Source organism: Puma concolor, chromosome B3, assembly GCF_028749965.1.
Source record: "Puma concolor isolate L17-30 chromosome B3, mPumCon1.1.hap2, whole genome shotgun sequence".
Lineage (NCBI taxonomy): Eukaryota > Metazoa > Chordata > Mammalia > Carnivora > Felidae > Puma > Puma concolor.
This window is the reverse complement of record NC_141672.1, coordinates 25,958,713-25,979,641: the sequence shown is the minus strand read 5'-3', so window position 1 is coordinate 25,979,641 and position 20,929 is coordinate 25,958,713. Positions and strand designations below refer to the sequence as shown.

General features: G+C 46.1%; 1 protein-coding gene across 2 annotated transcripts in view; it reads left to right on the top strand.

Moving 5' to 3' along the window:
* The window catches only part of ADCK1 (aarF domain containing kinase 1), a 121,538-nt gene that overhangs the window by 14,331 nt on the left and 86,278 nt on the right, over positions 1-20,929 (top strand). For both annotated transcript variants that reach the window (XM_086709143.1, XM_086709142.1), the window contains exon 3: positions 663-746. In XM_086709143.1, coding sequence (XP_086565269.1) covers positions 663-746 — 84 coding nt within the window. The remainder of the gene's footprint in view (positions 1-662; positions 747-20,929) is intronic.

Here is a 20,929-nt window from a genome sequence, read left to right as displayed (position 1 = left end):
CAGTTGCTCAGTTCTAAAAAGGAAGGGTTGGCCTAGGTAATCCTCAAGCCTCCTCCATGTCTGAGATATCTGGAAGCCTGTAATTTCCTGATTTCACCAAGAACATGGGGACTTCTCCTAGACTTTTGGCCAAGGGACCCAGAATCAAAACTTAGGCTGTTAGAGCAAACATAAATGTAAAACGATGTTTACTTGTGGTAATACGTTTATCCAACAGCATTTGTTCAACTAGTCTTTACTGAGCATTTACCTGTGTGTCTGGCACTGTACAAAGGGGCTGGGGATGCAGTGATGAGCAGGAAGGACAAGCCTCTGTGTTTATAGAGCTGAAATTCTAGCAAAGAGGAGATAGTCCACCTACCAGGAAACAAATGAGTGAGGTAATTTTGGATAGGATAATTTTGTTATGATGAATAATTGAGAGTTCCTGGTGGGTGGGGCAGCCTTCGATTAGGGCTCTCTGCAGAGGTGGCATTTGTGCAGAGCTCTGACTGACAGGAGGAAGCCGGCCAGGCTAAGATCTGGGGGCAGAGCATCGCAGCGGAGGGGTTGTCTACTTCTCTAGACACACTGCCTCTGTCAGGGGCCAGCAGCTGCGGGACCGGGTGGATGAGCGATATTGAATGTCCAGGTGCTAAGCCTCTCGTTTCCTTGGTTCACAGACAGCTGTCATCAGTTATGACTATCTCACCTCTTTGAGGAGTGTCCCCTATGGTTCAGAGGAGTATTTGCAGCTTCTATCCAAGGTAAGGAACCCTGGGCCCGGCTGAGCCAGGCCAAGACTGGGTAAGTCCTGAAGTACCTGCCAAGCCAGCGAGCTTTCTGTGTGGAGCTGAAGTGGGGCAGGGGCTGTGCGAGGATTGAGGCTGGAGGCTTGGAGGCAAGGAGCAGAGGATTTTTCCTCATTGGAGGTGTTTTTGTGCTGATGGGCCAGGCTACCAGGCTGACATCAAGCTGGATCCTGTGATACTGAGGTTATTAATCTACAAGGCACTGTTGGGGAGGCTGGTGTATGTTTCTGGGGAGCACAAGGTGTCTGGGATGACTCAGGAGGGATGAAGGCTCTGTTCCTGAGATAACTCAGTTGGCTTCTGAAGTGCTTTGTCAGGCAAAACCCAGTTGAAAGAGGTTAATTGCTTTCCTGTCCTCTCAAGGCTACACTGGGGCTTCCTGTTAGGCCTCTGAGTGGAGCTGTTGACCCCACTCCCTGTCTCCTCACTTGGAACAGTCAGTTGATTTTGATGCTACAATGAGATGGGTTGGGGCATCACACAAGAGGGCATTTTTTTGGATGTGAGTTGAGTTTGGGGTCAAGTGTAGATACTTTTGGTTCCTCCAGAGAGAGGTTTGTGATAGATCTGTATGTCTTTGCTCAGCCTGCAATGCCCTTGGCCCCTTAGAAAATCTCTAGTCATCCTGGTCTCAGCTCAAATACCTCTCCTCCGTGACACTTTTCCTTCTCAATCATTCCTGGTGGATGGGGTAATTAATTTTAAAGTTTTTATTTAAACTTTTCATTATACAAATTCCAACCATTAACAAGAGTAGAGAGAATAGTATAATGAACCCTATGGAACTATCATCCAACTTCAGACATTATCAACATTTTGCCAATCTTGTGTCATCTACTCTCTATTCATTCATTTATTTTTGCTGAAATATTTAAATTTTTAAAAATATTTATTTGTGAGAGAGAGACAGAGAATGAGTGGAGGAGGGCCAGAGAGAGAGGGAGACACAGAATTTGAAGCAGACTCCAGGGTCTGAGCTGTCAGCACAGAGTCTGATGCGGGTCTCGAACTCCTGAACCGTGACATCATGACCTGAGCCAAAGTAGGATGCTTAATGACTCAGCCATCCAGGAGCCCCTTTGCTCAAATATTTAAAAGCAAATCTTAGGCATTATATTATTTCATCTGTAACTACTTCACTTTGTATCTCTAATAGATAAGTACCTTAAAAAAACTATGATACCATACTCCTAATTAACAAAATTAATAATATGTCCTTAATTTCTTTTTTTAATTAAAAAATTTTTTTAATGTTTATTTTCTGAGAGAGAGAGACAGAACGTCAGTGGAGGAGGGGCAGAGAGAGAGAGGGAGGCACAGAATCCGAAGCAGTTCTAGGCTGTGTCAGCACAGAGCCCGACGCTGGGCTTGAACTCACGAGCTACATGATCATTACCTGAGCCAAAGTTGGCGCTTAACGACTGAGCCACCCAGGAGCCCCTGTCCTTAATAATTTCTAATATCTAGTGTATACTCAAATATCCCTGGTTCCTAAAATGTTTTTTTTTTTTTTTTTTAAAGTTGGTTCATTGCAATCTGGATCCAAATGAAGTGGCATATATTGCATTAGGAAACAGCAACCAAAATCTTCTCCAATCTATAATATCTCTCTTTCCTCCTCCCCCTCCTTTTTTGAGCTATTTGCTTATTGAAGAAAGCAGATCATTTGTCCTGTAGAATTTTGCATATTCAGGATTTGGCTGATTGCGTCCTCAAAGTGTTGTTTAATGGGAACTAGAGTCACCTGGCATGCGATTCCAAGTTTGAACATAGAAACATTTGAACATAGAAAATGATCCTCCTCCTGCTGTTCTTCACATAGCTAGTTTTCCTGCCTGGGAGTGATGATCATCTTGTCCTGTGTATCCTTCCAGAGATACCTTCCTGTTTGAATTTAATCACTCTGTCGCCTTTATTCCTATGAAAGATGATAATTGGTTACATGTCTCTCACTTTAGAATATAGATTCTTTTAGATCAGGGATTGGCTCATCTTTTCCATATTTTCTACTTCTAGAGATGATGCCTAGGACTGAGTTGACTTAATATCTGTTTCAGGCTGCACCCTGCTAGCTCCTTCCTCGGGAGAGGACCTAGAAAGGGTGCTAGGTTTGTATTCGGAAGACCTGAGTTTGTGCTCTGTCTTTGGGATGGTCATTTAGCCTTTGGAGCTGCCATTTTCCTTTCTGGAGACTGCAGTTGGCAATGCCACATACTGCAGATTATATAGATATCTGAGAGGGTGTGTTGTGAAATGTAAATGTACAGCAGGTTTCAAAAGTAAGTCCAATGTCTACTGGGAGATGTTCTCCCATGAGGACAGAGACTTGGTCTGTCTGTGTATCTCCATGTCTGTAGCACCTACAGCAGTACCTCAGACATGGTAGGTGGTGAATAAAGGTTTGTTGAACAAATGAATGAACGAAATGTTAGTTTGTATTGGAAAAACTCAAAGCCCTCCATTTCTGGGACTTAATGCCAAACTCCTGCCTTTCCCGGCCCCTCTTTCTCCATCTAACCAGTGCTCCGGGCCTTGGGGCCCCCAGAGTGACGTTCTGCACAGAGGCCAGGCCAAGACACAGGGGCAAGTGCTCTGCAGAGGAACAGGGGATGGGTAATGTGCAGACAGTTGCCCTCATGTGTAAGTCATCTGAAAGACAGTGGTGCCACAGCTCCTGGAGAAGTTGGCGACTTTGGGGGTTGCAGGAAGGAAGGTGCAGTGTGATATTTGACAGGAGGGCATCATGTGGTAGTTGGCACCGATAACAGGGGTGCAGACTGGTCCCTGGGAGTTGTGCCTGGGAAGGGGACCTGGCTGGCACTAAAGAGCACGAGTAAATACTGCAAGAGTGTGTTCTTCCATTGGAACACTTATCTGTTCTTGTCTTCGTGACTGATAAAAGAATGAGTGAAGGGTAAAACATAATTATCTTACCTGTCAAGCCAGTGTCCCCAGGTCCCAGAGTATGCTAGAGCCAAGAGACAGTGACTTAGAGAAGCACTTTCAAGGTTGGCGCTCAGCTGGCTGGTATCTCAATGACTCAGCTTCACATCAGGAGGGGGTAGGAGTCAAAGTGAAGTAGTGTTTTTTAGGGGCTCAGTGGCACTTTGCTGGGCAGCTCAGGGTCAGGGGGTGTGGCAAAGCCCCAGGGCTTTGGAGAACCAGACTCTCGGTGTCCAGGATGCTTATAAACAGAGATGACAGGTGTGAACCAGTATGTCCACAAGGCAGAAAGAAGTCACAGCTGGTATGGATGTCCAGACTGGACTGGAGGAAGCAGGATTGCGTCGATTCTGACCAAGGGGTTGGGGTGTGGTAGACATACATTAAATTTTCAGTCCCAGAGCCATTCTTGTTTTGGGAAGTAGCATCCAAAACTTCTTTTGGGGAGCCACTCATGTTTCATGTAGTCATCATGAGGTTTGAGTGAGGCTCACCCCATCCTCAGCTCCAAGAGGGGGCACTTGACTTAGGTCATCTATAGAGTCCATTCCTCTGGTCCTAGAGATTGGTTCAAGGACGGGCATTTGAACCAGTATTGGTCAGTGAACATCAGGTCCAGGACTTTTGAGGGTATTCCCCACAGAACACTGCCTTTTCTGCTGTATTAGCTGTGGGTATAGGATGTTGACTCGAGCTGCTGGAAGCCATTTTGCCACCATGAGGGCAAAACCTGTCTGTGAATGGAGTCAGTATTGTGGAGGGAAGTAGTCATTTGAGTCCCTAGATCTTGCTGAGCCTGAAATAGACTTTCTAGTTATATGTGCCAGGAAATTCTTTTTTTTGCTCCAGATGGTTTGAGATCAGTTTTCTGTTACTTACAATCAAATGAATCCTGATACACTGGGGATTCTTGGAGAAGCATGCTGGATTTTTTTTTTAAGTTTATTCATTTATTTTGAGAGAAACAGAGAGAGGGTGCAAGCAAGGGAGGAGCAGAGTGAGAAGAGGACATAGGATCCAAAGTGGGCAGAGAGCTTGATGCGGGGCTTGAACTCGTGAACCATGAGATCATGACCTGAGCTAAAGTCAGGTGCTTAACTGACTGAGCCACCCAGGCACCGCATAAGAAGCATGCTGGATCTTGAAACACAGTTAAGGTTTTGATCACAAAAGGTCTGGTAATTCAAAGAAAGAAATGAAATAGAAATTCCAAGGTCTAAATAGGGTGAGGAGAGGTTTGCATGGTGCAGAGTAGTATTTGAGCCATTTTGGCCCTGGAGCCAGGTTCTTAGGCTCGTGGCCTGCCACCAAGCACCTGTACTTCCCTGTCTGTAAAGTGGGGGCCGTGGCCTTTGCCTCAGCTAAATTTGTAAGAGGTGAGAAGCTTTATTTAATTAAATACTGTGGATTATTTAATCTAGCCAGAGAGGAGATCAAAGTGCACAAGGGTTGCCTCAGCGGCTCCTTATCGTTTTGATGAACAAATTAATGATTTCCTATTTTCCTTATTTCTCCATTTGTTAATTGGCATTCTTTTGTGAGCCATCCCTTCTCCTTCAGTTATTTAATTATTTTTATCACTGTGAACTCATGGATATTTATTTTATTCTACAGGTACCAATCCAAAGCAATCATCAGTTCATTGTTCCAATTATTCTAATTTTGGTCATTGGGAGCTCTTTCAGGTTGATTCCTGTGTCCTTTTATATGTCTCAATTCTTTACTGAGCACTATCTTATCTTTTTTTCTTTTTTTTTTCTTTTTTTAATTTACATCCAAGTTAGTTAGCATACAGTGCAACAATGATTTCAGGAGTAGATTTCCTTATTGTCCCTTACCCATTTAGCCCATCCTCCCCTTCCACAACCCTCCTGTAACCCTCTGTTTGTTCTCCAAATTTAAGAGTCTCTTATGTTTTGTCTGTTTTTGTATTATTTTTACTTCTCTTCCCTTGTGTTCATCTTTTCTGTGTCTTAAAGTCCTCATGAGTGAAGTCATATGATATTTGTCTTTCTCTAATTTCACTTAGCATAATACCCTCTAGTTCCATCCACGTTGTTGCGAATGGCAAGATTTCATTCTTTTTGATTGCCGAGTAATACTCCATTGTATATATTTACCACATCTTCTTTATTCATTCATCCATTGATGGACATTTGGGCTCTTTCCATACTTTGGCTATTGTTAATAGTGAGCACTATCCTATCTTTCTAAGCCCCAGACTCCTCTTGTATTTTCCTTGCCCCAGCCCCAGCCTCAGGATCAATCACTTCTCCAAAGAGCCCTGGCTCCTTTTCTTGGAGAATGGTATTTAGAAACCAAGATGTTGGTGCTAGGTCTGCGTATTGCTCCCGGAGTGCCATTGTTTCTAGCCCCTCCCAGAAGACAGGGCTAGGAAATATATGTATGTGTACTAACTCATGCATACACACACTCATCTATTAAAAAACCATGAGTTCATACTGATATCTCCAATTTCAGTCTAACATCATAGTTTATTTTAACTTTCTCCCATTCCTTATGTGTAACTTACTTCTCTGACAGTGAGAAACCTGCCTCTTATTATCTATAATATATTCATGTACACTTGTTCAACCCTAATATACCCTAAGACAGTTAAGACTCCCGAGGTATATCAGAGCAGAGAGAGTGGCCCAAGCTGGGTGAGATTGAATGAGTTAAGTGGGTATTTGAGCTGGGTTTGGAAAGGGGGTAGGGTTAAAGCGTGTAACACTGCGGACAGGTGATTTTGGCTGAGGTTGATGGGTAAAATTTTGGGGATTGTCTATAAGAAACAGAGATTAGTTCGATGTTACTTGGGACTAGGGTATGGGTGAGTGAAGGGGCATAGCGGCAAAGAGAATTAGAGCTAGGTCACAGAGGGATGAGAGGCCAAGTTTTATACCAGATGTAGTAGGGAGCTATGGCAAGTTCTTGGGTAAAATATTTTAAGCCTTCAGGGAATAAGAATGCTTAAAGTCATCAGTCACTGAATATTTTTTGTGCTTCTGCACTATAGACAATGAGTAGAAGCATGTGAGCTGGAGGGTGGGGGGAGACCAGGGGGAGAGAGAGGGAGGTATAGGGAGAGAGTGAGATCACAGGTGGTGCATCTTTCTTTGTTAATCAGAGTCCTAATGTAGGAGGGACCTCAGCTGCTGCTGTGACTGGGAAGTTTTTTTTTAGTTGAATCCAATTTCTTGTTTCTGAGCAGGTCACTGGGCTTCTGTTGTATCAGATGCTTCAGGTCAGCAGTGTGTGTGTGTGTCATATTAATTGTTCTAGTACTTACGACTTGGGCCAGAGGAGGTAACAATTAATACTCTTTTCCTCTTTGTCTGAGAAGCAGAACCAAGGAGATGCAGGTCTCTGCCAGGAAGAGCTCAAAATGTCGGCTTTATTACTGATAAATGCTGGGCTGGAGCCTGTGTCTTGGGTCTGTGAGCAAGTGGGCTTGTTGAACTTTCACTCCTGAATTTGATAGACTTGCCACGCAGGCACATTTGTGGCAGGACAAGCCTCTCACATGGGAGCCTGCCTCTTAGGGCAGGGAAGGGCTGAGTATCAGTGTCCTGCGGGTGTGTACAGATCCCAAAAAGGGAGGGGAGTGGAAGGGGTGGACTGAGCATGAAATGTTTCCTTTCTCCAATTCACCATTCTGATTGCCGATTCGTCCTCCCACGGGGAGTGAGAGGGAGAAGAGAGGTCAAGAGCAGTACACCCCTAGTGGGGCTCCTATATAACTTAGAGATAGGAGGTTCACCAGCAGTACTTACCTGCAGATAAGAGGTTGCTGTAAGAACCTTTAGTGCCCATTAAATTCTGCTAACATTTATACCTGACCTTGTTTAGGGACACAGCAGCTTTGGGCTTGGGTGTGGGATAACAATTTCAACATTACTGAAATGTGCATTTAGAGGGAAGGATCATATGTTGTCAGCTTTTAGAACTATGGCATGTGGTAGGTTGTTTTGGGGGAAAAGGATACGGATGAGAGGAGTGGAGTAAGGGGCTTAGGTGGGGGGATAACTCTATTTATAATTATGCCATTGACCTTGAGAAAGGTATTTTCAGCACCAGTTAGCTCAGGCCTCTGATGTACAGACAGAACTGAAGGTCTAGAGGCGTGATAGGATTTCTTTAAGTGCCCCCCCCTCCCCTGACCCTGCAGTTTTGTGGCAGATCTTGGGCTTGGACTTGGACATCTAGATCTTGCCTGATCTCATGTTCTTTGCACTTTAACACCTGGTTGTTTATCCTGGTTGTTTATCCCTGTTTATCCATTTGCAACCTGGGGGAAAGCACCAAGTTGGATAGAAGTTGCCTGTGCAGCCACTCTTGCCAACCAGCTGCTGCTGCTGAGTTGCTTCTCCCCTGGGTCCATTCCCCTGGTGTGAGCCCTGAGGCTGTGGTCCTTTTGGGATGGGTTTGGAAACACAGAGGAGGAGGAAGAAGGGCCATAGAACCTCCTCCTGGGAATTCCTTTTTTTTTTTTTTTTTTTTAAGTTTATTTATTTTTGAGAGAGACAGAGATAGTGTGATTAGGGGAAGGGCAGAGGGAGGGAGAGAGAGAGTCCCAAGCAGGCTCTGCCCTATCAGCATAGAGCTCCATGCAGGGCTCGAAGTCACGAAACCATGAGATCATGACTTGAGCTGAAATCAAGAGTCAGATGCTTAACTGACTGAGCCACCCAGGTGCCCCGGGAATTCCTTTTTGTATTTAATCAGTCAACCAAAGAGTTAATTCAACAAATATTTGGAATTTGCATTTCCTAGTGGAGGGAGGTATAGACCCTCCAAAGGAATCCGTAGATGCTAGCTCCTTGCTTTGGGAAAGGGTTTCGACTCGTAAGCTATGGAACAACTGCCAGTTTTGAGGATAAGTGTGCTACCAGCTTAGTGAAGGTATGATGACTCAAGAAGTGTTTTAAAGATCTTGTTGCCCAGCAGGGGGAACTGTAGCAGTGTCTGGCTCTTCAGGCGTATTCTCTGAAACCTGGGGACTGTCCTGGCCAAACCAGGACATGTCTTCACCGTTCTTCCAGCCATCTGTTTCAACAAACCTTAACTGAGCCTGCTCTGTGCCAGGGCTTGCATGAGGCTCAGCCTCAGAAGATGTAAAGGGAAATAAGACTTGACCTCTGTCCTCCAGTTGCTCACAGTCCAGTGGGGGAAGCAGGGATGAAATCACCAGTTGCAGAAGGATCGATTTGTCTTCATTCCAGCTCTGGCTCCTGACAGCAGCTAACTTCCAGCCAAGGAGTGGGGGGTGGAAAGGGTAGGAGCGTTGCATGGGAGGGGCTCCTAACCCATCATGGGGGGTGAGGGTGGAGTGCATACCTAGGAAGGCCTCCTCTGGTGTAGTGGTATCTACTTGGGCCACTGTTCCTCTGTGTGTGCACAGTAAACCTGGTGTGGAAGCTTTTGGTGAGTTTTCATGTACTCTGTCCCTAAGACCCCCTTTTGCTGCTTTCATTTCTCATCCTGGAACATTTGTCAGAAAGTCTTCTATACAGAAGAGGAGGAGAGAAATGGAATCCTTGCTGTCTTGGTGACTGGCTTTCTCAGAGTTTGTGATAATTTTTGCAGGAGCATGAGCTGCATTTAATTTGCTCTGCTTGGGTCATCTAAGGACCAGGCCTGTGGAACAGGGAGCCAGAGTCTGAAATGGCAGCCAGTGCCTCCTTTTTAGCTTTCTGTGTACCCAGACCTTTCTGAGTACTGCATTGCAAACCTGCAGAACTTTCTGCAGTGGCCCTAATTCGGGAAGAGTTCCACAGAAGTAGGAACTGGGACCTAGGCATGGTCTGGGGAGAGATGTGGCGGGTCTCCTTCTGTCCTTGGGGACCCTGGAGGGAAATGTGGCTTGACTCGGGCTTCTCCCTGGAGGTTGCACTCGCTGTGCGGTGGCTTCTCTGTAGTTCTCAGACAAGGCGTGCAAATGTCAAGTTGTCTTCTTGATTGCTCTAGACTTATCAGCGACCTATGGACCTGCATACCCCTTGTATTTTTTTTTTTTTAATTTTTTTTTTCCAACGTTTATTTATTTTTGGGATAGAGAGAGACAGAGCATGAACGGGGGAGGGGCAGAGAGAGAGGGAGACACAGAATTGGAAACAGGCTCCAGGCTCCGAGCCATCAGCCCAGAGCCTGACGCGGGGCTCGAACTCACGGACCGCGAGATCGTGACCTGGCTGAAGTCGGACGCTTAACCGACTGCGCCACCCAGGCGCCCCTATAAAAGCATGTGAAATGTATGAGACCTAAGGAAAGGTATAGAAAATAATTTAGTGGTCACTCGTATACTCACTGCATAATTTCAGAAACAATCCTTACCCATACAATTGTAGCCTCCTGGGTACTACCCTGATTCCAGCTTTCCTACTACAAAAGCAGAAGCAAGCACTATTTTGAATTCATTGGTTGGCCTTCCTATGTACTTCTTTGTAACCAACTATTCATGTATTTATATGATATTTTTCATCCTGTTGACTTTTTCCTTTACTTGGTTTTGTTCTAAGGAAAATTACAGGCTTGATAGACTAGCTGTCTCTTTTTTGGGGGTCTGCATATGCAAATAAGAAGTGCCCTGGGTACCACCTGAAATTGCTGCTTATACCGTCTTTGTGCACGCTATCGCTGGTGCCAGGTCACCCCTTGAAGAAGCAGGCTGCAGCATCTGTAGCAGATGCTGGGCCAGACTCTGGCTTGCACCCATCCTTGCCTCGGTCTTTCCCCTGCTGGGTGTCTCCACTCTGTCCAGCTCTTCTCTTGTCTTAGCTCACCCTATTTATCTCCTGAGGCTGATTCAGACTTGAAGCTGCCTGATAGGATGGTATTTGCTGCTGCTCAGAAACCGTGATCTCTTTCCAGAGGCCACAGCTGAAATGAAATAAAATAAGCCCTTGTGTTTCTGGTGATGGGATGCCATTGCCATGTGCTGGGCATCTCTCTGTACTGGTCAGCGCAATTAATGGCATTAGCCAGTTCCTCGTTTGCCTTACACAGGCTGCCTGGGCACACAGGGCTGGCTTCTTCCTGCCACAGAGCTGATCACCACTTGCCCCTGCTTCCTGGTTCTTGTGGGGGGGTGGAGGAGGCCAGAGTGCCCTGCTTCTCAGGGATAGTGCTATGTTAAGGTTAGCCTACATCAAATGGGGCAGGAGCTGGAGGAACCCCAGCTGGAGAACCTGACCTTGTCCATCTCAGACTCCATCTCAGACTAGCTATGCTGGGCTTCTCATTACTTTATTGCTTTCCCCACTGAAAACCCCACACCGTTGCCTTTCCTGCCCTGGATTGGGTGCTTCTACCACGACCCAGCTGTTTTCTACTTGTGCTGAACAGTGCTGGGGAATGGGGTAGTGCTGGGGAGTGGGATGATGCTACGTGATGAGAGATGCCATAAACTAGGACTTTCTTACTGCAAAGGTAATTTAGTACTGCAGTGGGTTACCAGGGACAGCTGTGAAATCTGTATCTGGAAGGGGAGCTTTCCAGAAACAGAAGAGATTCTGTCTGTCTGTTATGGAGGTGGGAATGTGACAGCTCACTGGTGGTTTCTAACTTGTCACACGATCAGAGACCCCTGAGGGTCTTATAAAGGAGCCTTATAAAGTGCAGATTCCTAGACTCTGTACTCTAAAGATTTGTTTCCAGTGATTCTGGGGTGAGGCCTGGAAAGCTGTATTTTTAATGAGTTCCCCAGGCAGGCTTCTGATGTTAAGAACAAGTGTTTACATTGATTGAATCCTGTGGGAAAGGCACTGCACTAAGGGTTCTTTCTATATTATCTCCTTTAACTTCACGACAATCTGAGGTAGATACTATTGTCATCATCTCCATTTTACAGATGAAGAAACAGATTAAGTGACTTGTCCAAGGGTCTGTGGCTAGTAAGCAGGTGTATTAGCTTCCTGTAATTGCCATAACAAGTTATCACCAATTGGGTGGCCAGTGACAACAGAAATTTATTCTCTCACAGTTCTGGAAGCCAGAAGTCCAAAATCAAGGTGCTAGTGGGGCCGTATTCCTTCTGGTGGCTTCAGACATGCCTTGTGGCTGCATCACTCCAGTCTTTTCCTCTGTCTTCTCTTGCTTATGAGGACACTTGTCATGGGGTTTAGGGCCTATCTGGGCAATCCAGAGAGATCTCATCTCAAGATTCTTAGTTACATCTACAGAGATCCTTTTTTCTGAATAAGGTCATAATCACAAGTCCAGGGGGTTAGGACAAAGGCATATCTTTTGGAGTGCCACCATTCGACCCACTACAGGGTCTTCGATTTAGTCACAAATAGTGTGGCTCCCAAGCCTGTGTTTATAACTGTGTGACTCCTGGCTCTCTGATCTGGACTGGATGAGCTTGAAGGGTTCCTCCAGACCAGCAGCCAAGGCATGGGTTTCTTTATTGTGCAAGGGAGTTTGGGCTATTTGTCAAGTCTTGACAAACTAGTGCTTTCCTTGCCTTCTCTCCCACCCCCTCAGCCCTCTACTGTTGTTCCTGAAACTCTTTGAGCTATTTATTCCTGACTCCGAAATTCTCACATCTTCATGTACTCAGGAGGTTAGGCCACAGGGGCTGTGAGGCCTAACTCCTACTGGCAGGGGTGGGATGAATTTTTCTGCCTCAGCGTCCACGTCTCCAAAATGGGAATTGCTAGAATAGCAGGGGTAGATGGAAGGCCATGAAATAACTAATAAAGTTGGTGGAAGGCAGTCTGCAGCTATAAGGTTGATGGAGACGCTTGTTAACCACACTAATAATCTAAGAGCCTGTTCTTGATTTCCCCGCTTCTCACTGTCTTGGCCCCAAGCAGCTATTTTCTACCAAATTAAAATCCACTCAGCTCCCTTCCTGTCCCTGAATAAAAACTACCCTCAAAGCTCTTGCCTGTTACAGCAAGACTTTTTAATAGACTTTTCCTTGTAGAACCGTGAGACATATGTCCAATTAGCAGAATAACTTCACTTAAATATACAAATAAACTGTTGACTGATAATGGTGCGACATATGTGAGGCTAATTTAAGGCAACGTGTCTCGGAAGCTGGGGTACTGCCCCCTCCCTCACCCTCAGATCCCATGCCCCACACTCTGTAGGATGAAGAGGGATGTCTCCAGGCTCTGCCTGATCACAGTGCAGAACACCTAAGCCACTCACTGTTCATACAGCCAATTATGTAGCAAATTTTAATTGAACACCTGCTATGGGCCAGGCACTGTGCGAGGTGCTAGGTATACGGTGGTCTATTCATGAGGGGATAGGAGATATTTAACAGCGTTGGAACTCATGAGAACATCCTTTCCAGGAGGGCAGGTGTCTGTTCTGCTTGCTGCTGTATCTTCAGCACTTAAAACAGTGCTTGGCACACAGTAGGCTCTTTTTAGTGCATCAGTGAGTTAAGTAAACAAGATAATGTTGGCTCTTGCTGAATGTCCGAAAAGAGATAAACTGTGGTCATGGAATAAAAAGCGACCAAAGCTGGGCTGGAGAAGGGGTCTCTGGTGTAGGTTTTCCAGTTGACACGGGAAAGTGATGGAAGAGCAGCAGGTGAAGAGCAGAGAGAGTATTGTTGCTGGAAGAGGCAGGACGGGCTGCCTCATTTATAGGGCTTAGTGCAAAATGGAGCTTTGGGTTTCCGGCTGGGGGTGGGGAAGTTAGTCTTCTCTTTCCGTGGCCCTGCAGCCCCAACACACCATGAATGGGCAGCCCCCAAGAGATTGCTGCCTCAGTGCTGGGATGTACTCAGGGTCTGGGTTGGGGGTGGGTGAGGGATCCCTGCTGAGTCTCCTGTTGAACTTGCCCTGGTGAAGCTGGTCTAAATTGGGGAGGGATACTGTGTGCCGTGTGCGTGAGTCTACCCTGCCTAAACTTACACTCAAGCCCCCAGCGGGGACGGAGGATAGTGGCAGAATGCAGGTCTTCTCCACCAGTGTGACATGATTGCCACTGTGAGTGGAAAAGCAGCCTGGCTGTGTGGTGGGGAGACTGTGTGCAACCAGGGCATGGGGCTGGGGTGGGGCATGGTCAGCTGAGAACTCGCTGGGGAGGTGGGACTGTGTTTGGGAGCTGAATCCCCCTGGGGCCTGCTGCTTTGTCCCATCTGGCTTCATTTGCAAAACACAAATTCAAAGATAAAATGAAGAATTTCGGGGCACCTGGGTGGCTCAGTCAGTTAAGCGTCTGACTTGGGCTTAGGTCACGATCTCACTGTCCGCGAGTTCGAGCCCCGCGTCGGGCTCTGTGCTGACTGCTCAGAACCTGGATCCTGTTTCAGATTCTGTGTCTCCCTCTCTCTCTGACCCTCCCCCGTTCATGCTCTGTCTCTCCCTGTCTCAAAAATAAATAAAACGTTAAAAAAAAAAAAAAAATTTCAAGCCAGCTACTGTATTGGTTTCCTACTGCTGCTATAACAAACTACCACAAACTTAGCGGCTTAAAATACTACCTTATTCCCTTATGGTTCTGGAGGTCAGAAGTCTGAAAGGCTTCTCTCTGGACTAAAATGAATGCATCAGCAGGGCCGTGTTCTTTCTGGAGTCTCTTGGGGAGAACTCACTTGTTTTTCTTGCCTGCATTCCTTGGCTCATGGCCCCCATTCTCCATCTTCAAAGCTGGCAACATCCGGCCAAGTCCTTGTCCTGCTGCTGGCTCTCTGGTTCTCTTTTTCCACTTCCCTCTTCCACTTGAAAGAACCACCTAATCATCTGAGGTCATCTGTCTAGCTCAAGGTCAGCTATCAGCAACCTTAACTTCATCTGCAACTTTATTTCCCCTTTGCCGCATAGGTAATATGGTCACATGTTTCAGCGAGTAGGTGGTGGGCATCTTTGTTGGGGTGCAGGAACTATTTTGTCTTCCACATTAAACCATGAGTGTGGGGTCCTTCCAAGGGTGGGCATTCCTTTTTTTTTTTTTTTTTTTAATTTTTTTTAATGTTTATTTTTGAGAGAGAGAGACAGAGAGAGACAGAGAACATGAGCGGGAGAAGGAGCAGAGAGAGAGGGAGACACAGAATCTGAAACAGGCTCCAGGCTCCGAGCTGTCTGCACAGAGCCCAACGCGGGGCTCGAACTCACAAACCGTGAGATCATGACCTGAGCCGAAGCCGGATGCTCAACCGATTGAGCCACCCAGGCGCCCCCAAGGGTGGGCCTTCCAAGTGTGGCTGCACTGGTCACGTGCCCATGAAGCTGGCCCTCTGAGAAGATTGCAGCGTAAAAGCCTTGAGATGGGAATGAGCTTGGCTTGTTCAGGGTCCTGAAAGGAGGCCAACGGGATGGAGTAGAGTGAATCACAGGACGAGTGGTACAAAATGAGGCGGGAGAGGCCGGCTTGGGCCAAGAACACAGGGCTTCTCGGCCACAAGGAAGGGTTAAGAACAGCAGGCTAGTTAGGATCTGTCTTTGAACCTTAAAAAAAAAAAAAAAAAAACCTCCTGTATGAAAATTCAAATGCAATTAAAAAGTAGGAAATATGATGAACCCTGGCACCTAGATCTAAAATATGTTGCTATAATTCTTTCACTTATTTTTTTTCTGCTGAAGAATTTTAAATTGCAGAAATCATGCCATTTCACCTGTAATTTCAGCGTGTATCTCTAATAGCTGATGTTTTCTAAGTATTCCCCTCATTATCACAATGCGTGAAATTAGTGAGAGTTCTTTAATTTCTTCTAATTCCTATACGTGTTATGTTGTCCCCCCAAATGCTCCTACCACTGACCTTCACGTTGCACATGTGCTTTGCACGTGTTCCCTCTTTCTGAGGTCAGAGTGAGGCCTCCTTCCCTGTATCGAGGATCTTGCTTTCTCTTCCTTGCTACCAGCCCCCAAGATCTCAAGGCTGTGAGAAAATGAAAAAGACTCCTGTCCCAGACCCAAGCCCATGGCCTGAACAGGGATGATGGGGAAGGGAGGGGAAGCAGACTGGCTGGATATGTTATTCTGCTTGTGGCCTAACATTTATTCTTCTTGTCTGTAATTGCCATTCCAGAAATGCCCTCGCTCTTCTAGCCACAGAGCAACTGTTGAGAACAAATTAATTATGCATCTTCTCAGTGTGTGTGATTAAGGGGCAGATGGAGAGAAGGGTTCTCTTCAGTTTTTCTGGCAACTAGGTTCCCAAATGGATGCTTTCCAGACCAAAGAGTGCATGTCCTGGGCTCCTGTGGGCATCTGGATTTGTCTGTGTGGTGGCAGGCTTGCTCACTGGCAGGCAGAGTCACAAGTTGCCAGTAATAATATTATTAATCCCTTAAATTTGCAGCACATTCACTGTTTGCTGAGGGCTTGCGCACTCACATCAGTTCATTTGTTGGGATTTCAGGGATGCTGGAACAACTTTCTTTGCTTAATACCTCCCTAAATCATTGCTGATACTTGTAATTCTACCATTAGAGATTAATTCCTTTGGCCTAAAACTCTGTTCCCTATTAAAATGCAAGTATCCTTGGCAGCTGTGATGCATGTTTTATTCATGAAGCCTTCTCAGCCACTAGCAGCTGCCCTCCCCAAATGCCCCCTCCTACAACTTTCTTTTTAGGATGGCCTTCTCTGAAACAGAACCTATATTTGGAACGTATCCCATTTCATAGAACTCTGTTCTCTCAGTTGCCGAGGCTGGAAAAACGGACAGGTAAAGAAACTCCTGCCAAGGTGGCAACGACGGATAATTTCCGGTATTATCACCTCTAGTGTGTATTTGGAACTTTCTGGAAACACAGTGCTTAATGCAAAGGAACCTGTATCCCTTCATCCTGTCATGTCATCCTGCCATGGTCTTGGATCTCCTCTTTATCGGGTTCCCTTACAGGAGCAGAGGAAAGGGGCCTGGCAGGACTATGTTGAGAGCAGATACAGTCTGTATAACACAGATCAGGCATTGGCTTGGGGCGTTGTTTATCCTAAAGATGAAAAAAGTAGAGCTGGCCATGTGTAACATAATGTCCATTTTGCAGATGGAAGACTGAGGTATAATGATGATCTGGTTGCAGTGGGACTAGAATTAAAGTTTTGCCTTTAGAACCCCAGTAATACAGTTGTAAATTCTGAGAGTTGGAAGACACCTTAGAAACAATCTAGCTCTGGGAAGGCAAATGCATTTCATTTGCCGACTCCAGTTGTAGGTAGTGGTTGTCTGACCGCGGTGTAGAGAATGAGCATGTCTTCACGTGGGCTCAGTGAATGTGTGTTGTGGTTGGTCGCTGATGTCTGATGTGAGCCGTGGGTATGGTAATAGGGGGGAGACATGTATGCCACCCACGCTATTGCTGCTTCTGTCCAACCTCTCATTTTACAAATAGGCCAGCTGAGGTCCAGAAAGCTGGGAGGATTTGTTCAGGACTTGTACAGTAGGAGCAGTAAGTTAGAGGCAGAATTGGTCCGGAATCCAGGGTTCTTGAGTTCTGGTTTGGAACCTTTTCTTCTGATTGAGCTAGGTATTCTAACAAGTGTTTCACTGTTGCTAGGGAGCGTTGCGGTCTTAAAGTCACACTACCTGGGTTCAGATCCCAGCTCTGCCACCAGTTAGCTATGTGCCCTTGGCTGGGCGATGTAACTTCTTTGAGCCATTGCTGCTTCATCTGTAAAATAGGTGATAGTAATTGTGCCTACCTTATGGGGTAGTTATGGAGTGAAATAAGATAACACACATATAAAGTGTTTAGATGAGAACCTAACACCTACTAAATAGTAAATGAATATTAGTAACTTAATCTAAACATTAAGTTTTATTTTATTGTCCTTTTAGATTCTTGCTAGATAGTCACCTCCTAAGCAGAATTTAGACACCTGCTCTTGTCCTTCCCTGTTGAATGCTCTGCAATCTTCTGGGTTTGCAGTACTCTTGGAATTTATAATTTGGTGATGAAAATTCCCGCAGTACCAATAATCAGGTGTGAGATGGTGCCAGGTCTGTCAATGCCTGCTCTTCTGGATGTCCTACTTCACAGAAGTTTATTTTGGTTTTGGACATGTGACGAAACCCTGGAGGCCTGCTGTGATTCTCCGAGGGCCAGTTGCCAGATGGGGTCCTGGTGACCATTTTGCCTGGTTTCTCCTCTGATCGGAACATTGCTATAATATCTCCCCCAGACGGTCCCTGCTCCCTTATGCCAGTGTGTTCCTAGTCTGCAGACTGGGTGTCAGTGCCCAGCTGGTGCCAGCGCTGTCCCTCACACCCATTTCTCCTATGGGCTTAGACGGCAGGGCCCAGTCAGAGCCCAGACCCGAAAGCTGTGCTGTGGTTACTTCCATGCCTTAGTGTAGCCACGCAGGCTGTCGGTAGTGGTTCCCTTTGGGTGGCCTTGACAGGGAGGCCTGGGGAGTTGGAGGAGTCCAAGATCATCCTGGGAGTCTGGCCAGGGGTGACTCCTGCAGGATGAATGGTCTGCCTCTGGCATTATTTGACCTTGCCTCCTGGTAGAGTGGCATTTCCTGATGGCAGCAGTGTCCAGAGCCCCCTTGGAGAGTTTTTAGGGAATGGCAGCGGTGGGGAGGGCTCCCTGGGTGGTGTGTGGTGATGGGCGTGTGGCTTCTGTTGAGTGAATCATCACTGGGTTCAGTCTTGCCTGGTTGCAGAGAATAAAACCTCTGCTTCAGACCCTCAAGGAGGCCTTCTTGGGGTCTGTCTGCTCCCTGAGAAAGGGATGAGGACTATGGGAAGGAGGCTGCCCTCCTTGGAAGATGGCTCCAGCATCATCCCTCACATTTGGAAGCTCTGTTGCCCTGGGCCTCTCACTTTGGGCCCAGCCTGGTCTGGTTGCAACCTGGCCATGTGTGCGGTTGCCTCCCTGCTGTTTGTCATCTAGAGCAGAGCCTATGATCATAGCCACAGAGGTGCAGCATGGGCTGGGCCCGGCTTTGTCCCAGGGAGGCACAGACGAATGGAAGGCTGAGCCACACTGGGGCTAGAACTCTGGGCTCTGCTGTTAGTTCTGTGATGGGGGAGGAGGTAGCTGCATCTGTAAGAACAAGGGGCTGGCAGCTGGTGGGGAAGAGAGTGGAAGGGGCCAGGCTGGGACTGGGAGGAAAGGAGGGGTGGGGAGAGAGGCCTGGGTCCAGGCCGAAGACGGTTTTGACAGGTGTAAAGAAGTGAGGCATGGTGAGATTGTGGAGTGTCCTGTGCAAAGGCCGGGGGGCAGAGTATGGTGCGCTGGGTTGGGGGATAGCTGATGAGGGGAGGGCAAGAGATGAAGCTGGCAGGCATCTGGGCTGCATCGTGCTGGGCCTGGTTGGCCCAGGTAGGAGTTTGAATTTCATACCGAAGGCCCTGGAGACTTTTGGAGGGTTATCAGTGAAGGTTGTCCTCCTTTCCCACTGTGGCCAGTGTCTGCCCCTTCCTGGGCCTGCCTCCTTGGGCTGCACAAGCCGGTGGCCTTGTCCAGTTGCTGCACTGAGAACTTATGCTTCTTGGGCCTTGCTTACTTCCTTCACTCAATAGTTCTCTGATTTCTGTATGACTGGTGCTTTCCAGGCCTCCGTGACTTCATGAATTTGTTCCTGGTCTTAGTGTTGTAGCTGGCTTACTGGAACAGCTCCTGGGAGCCCAGACATGACCAAGCCCTGTGGTGGCCATGTGGCCTGGCTGTGGGAAATAGCTGAGGCTCAGCAAGGGGTGGGAGTTGGGGGATTGTGAGCACATAGGGAGGGCAATGCTGAGGGCCCATAGCAGGCACTGGCTGCCTGGAGTTTCCTTCTAATCCATGAGGAATATTTAACAGTGTGTTTGGGGGGGCGGCAGAATTTAGTAGGAGATAGGTTTTGGAATTGTACAACAATGACTCAAACCCTGGATATACTACTTACTGGCTCAGTAATCCGGGCAAGCCCCCTAACTGTTTTGAGCCTCAGTTCCCTCATCTGTGCAATGGGGAGAGCGATAGTATGCTCCCTCCACCCCCTTCAAGGGCTCTTACCTGGATCAGGTGAGGTAATGTGTGTGAAAGGTTTCATGCACTGTAAAGGACTGTGCATTTACTACTGGGGACCAGTAGTATGGAGTGTGTGGTGAACAAGATTTTGTTTTTTAGCAGCTTATATTCTATGCTGGTAGAGTGAGTCAGTAATTCAAACAGAAAGGATGATTATGGAGAAGAATATGTGAAAATTATAAATCAAGGACCTATTTGTGCTTCCATTATGCTGACAGGTCATTTGGCACCTTAAATTTGATCCTCATTTTATTTTATTTTATTTTTTTATTATTATTTTTTTTTTTAATTTTTTTTCAACGTTTTTTATTTATTTTTGGGACAGAGAGAGACAGAGCATGAATGGGGTAGGGGCAGAGAGAGAGGGAGACACAGAATCGGAAACAGGCTCCAGGCTCCGAGCCATCAGCCCAGAGCCCGACGTGGGGCTCGAACTCACGGACCGCGAGATCGTGACCTGGCTGAAGTCGGACGCTCAACCGACTGCGCCACCCAGGCGCCCCTTGATCCTCATTTTAATATACATTATTAGATGTTAGTAAAACATTAGATGATAAGATACTTGTACATACTTGGATGTTCACAACGTTTATCACCTATTAATGAGTATGATAGACTGAAGACAGAAATTTTTTCATTGCAAAGACTCAGGACTTCACATATACATGAAGTGGGACTAAAAAAATATAATTGATTTATAAACATAAAACAATGTTCTAGAATTAGGTAGAGGTGACAGTTGTACAACTTATTGGATATAGTAAAAAAACATTGTACTATATAGTTTAAAATGGTGACTTTTATGGTATGTGAATTATTTCTTAATTTAAAAATAGAAAAGCAATTATTAAACCAATAATTATGTTAACAAATTTAGAGATTCAAGAAGCAATTACCTATAATTTCACCAAATCAAACTCATCATGATTTTTATATACCTTCTAATACTGTTCTGTTACATCCACAGTATCCTATCAATATGATGAACTGTTTTTCTCACTTAACTTGTTATCCTTAGTATTTTCCATGTTGTCCTGTAGTCCATTTAAAAGCAGTTTAACTCACTGTGTGACTGTTACCTGATTTACTTAGCTTTTCCTTTTTCCCACTTTCAGGATGCGTCTACATATGTTTTTCCATTATAACTAACACTGTGCTGAACATCTTTGTACATAGACTGTTTTCCATGTCTTAGATTAATTTCTTAGGACAAATTTCTAAAGTGATATATATGAATCAAAACATTGCTGAGAGAAAATTT